At 38.6% G+C, this 1,695-nt stretch overlaps 1 protein-coding gene across 3 annotated transcripts in view; it reads left to right on the plus strand.

The window, feature by feature from the left end:
* The window catches only part of abhd18 (abhydrolase domain containing 18), a 32,098-nt gene that overhangs the window by 18,398 nt on the left and 12,005 nt on the right, over nt 1–1,695 (plus strand). For all 3 annotated transcript variants that reach the window (XM_015057730.1, XM_015057733.1, XM_015057731.1), the window contains 3 exons: nt 432–533; nt 762–928; nt 1,295–1,422. In XM_015057730.1, coding sequence (XP_014913216.1) covers nt 432–533; nt 762–928; nt 1,295–1,422 — 397 coding nt within the window. The remainder of the gene's footprint in view (nt 1–431; nt 534–761; nt 929–1,294; nt 1,423–1,695) is intronic.

Genomic DNA, 1,695 nt, shown 5'->3' on the forward strand with positions numbered 1-1,695 from the left:
TTATTATTATTATTATTATTTTATTTATTACTGCCAGAGTGACTGAACTTTTAAACATTTCTTGATTGAAGAAAATATTGTCATCCCTCAGCAGTTTGTGAAAAACTTCTAATGTCCATTGCTGAAAAATCTAAACGCCATCAAATAAAAAGTTTGGCTCAAATTTCGGCAAAAACATGGACCAAGTTTAATTCCATGGCTACAAGTTTCCTATTCACTATATTTGAACCAGCTTTATGACTTGTGTTATGGCTGTTCAGTGTCGCCTGCGATGGTCAGATACAAAAATAAAATAACATAATGTCTAAAGAAAAACCCTGAACTTGTGCTTTAATGGATGGTTGAAGACCTGCCAAGTAGTGTTTCTGTTTTCTTTCAGTTGTTCCATCAAACTAAGAGTGAGCTGGTGTAATGTGTGTGTGTGAGTCCAGGGTGTGCTTAGCAGAGCAGTGAACTGGGCCGAGTTGGAGAAGCAGTATGCAGTTAATTCAGTGTATGAGACGGAGATCATCAAGCTGCTGGAGTACTGTGGGGTAAACTTCTCATCGTTCCTTCAACATCACTGAATTACTGCATAACAATTCCATTTATGCACAACCTTCATGGATTGAATAGTAATAATTTCATAATTCCATAATGTTTATGAAATTTGAATAAAAAAAATCTGTTAATTAGTGAGGTGAGCAAATTCAAATATACAAACCTCATCCCACAGCAAAGGGTTATGCTTATTGTTTCCTCTTTATGCCTCTGCCTGTCAGGCTGATTCTTTTAAGATGGGAACAGAACTGCAGAGGAATGTGGACTCTTTAGGGAATCTGCTTGGCCTTGCTGGAGCTCTGCCAACCAAAGATGGTCGCTTCGTTAAAGTGGAGACGCAGTCTGAAGTCGGCTCATCACTATTCAGCAGCGGCAGAACTGTTACCGGGTAATTGATGTTTGAGACCATAGTACATCTGTTTAGTCAATAATAACAGTTCAGTGAATAAAGCCAGCAGATAAATGTTACATTTCCTAAAAAATCCTTATAGTTAAATAAAAGTATTTTTTTCAGACAGGAAGCCAAAACCTCAGTATGTTAATGTAAAACAAGATCTAGAAACACAGGATAAAGAAATGAACTGATGCACATAAAAATACTCTCATACATGCAGCTGTCCACCTCTCAAGAACTTAATGCATGTCACTGTTTTGAACTAATCTTTATTATTCACTTTAAAATCATTACTTCCTCTTACAAAGTGTTAGCACCCAGATTTGAAAGTTAAGGAGTTGGTTCCTCTTTGTGTTTCAGAACCATCACTGTGGGTCATAGAAAGAAGATGAACTCCCACAAATGCTGTCGGCCATCGCTGCACACAGAGTCAATCAGCTTCATGAAAGGAGTGATGGATGAATGCACACACATGGCCAACTTTTCTGGTAAGTTCTTCTGCCTGAGTGCACAGGTTCCTCCCTGCCAGGTGTCTGGAAAATGATCCTCTCCATGATAAAAGGCTTCAAGAGCTGAACACAGTTTTTCATCTTGCACTCCACCTCCTTTTTCCATGTCGGTGCCGCCTCAGGACATGCCAGGTGTCCTGGGTTTTACATTTTTTTGCAAGTTCAAGTAAAATTTGATGTTGCAATCTTGCAACTAGCACTTTGGACTCAGGAATTTTGGCAAAATTAGAAACATCTAGGAGTGACGATGAA

The sequence above is a fragment of the Poecilia latipinna genome, unplaced genomic scaffold (genome assembly GCF_001443285.1).
Source record: "Poecilia latipinna isolate Pla-1442-1.1 unplaced genomic scaffold, P_latipinna-1.0 Scaffold1486, whole genome shotgun sequence".
Taxonomy (NCBI): domain Eukaryota; kingdom Metazoa; phylum Chordata; class Actinopteri; order Cyprinodontiformes; family Poeciliidae; genus Poecilia; species Poecilia latipinna.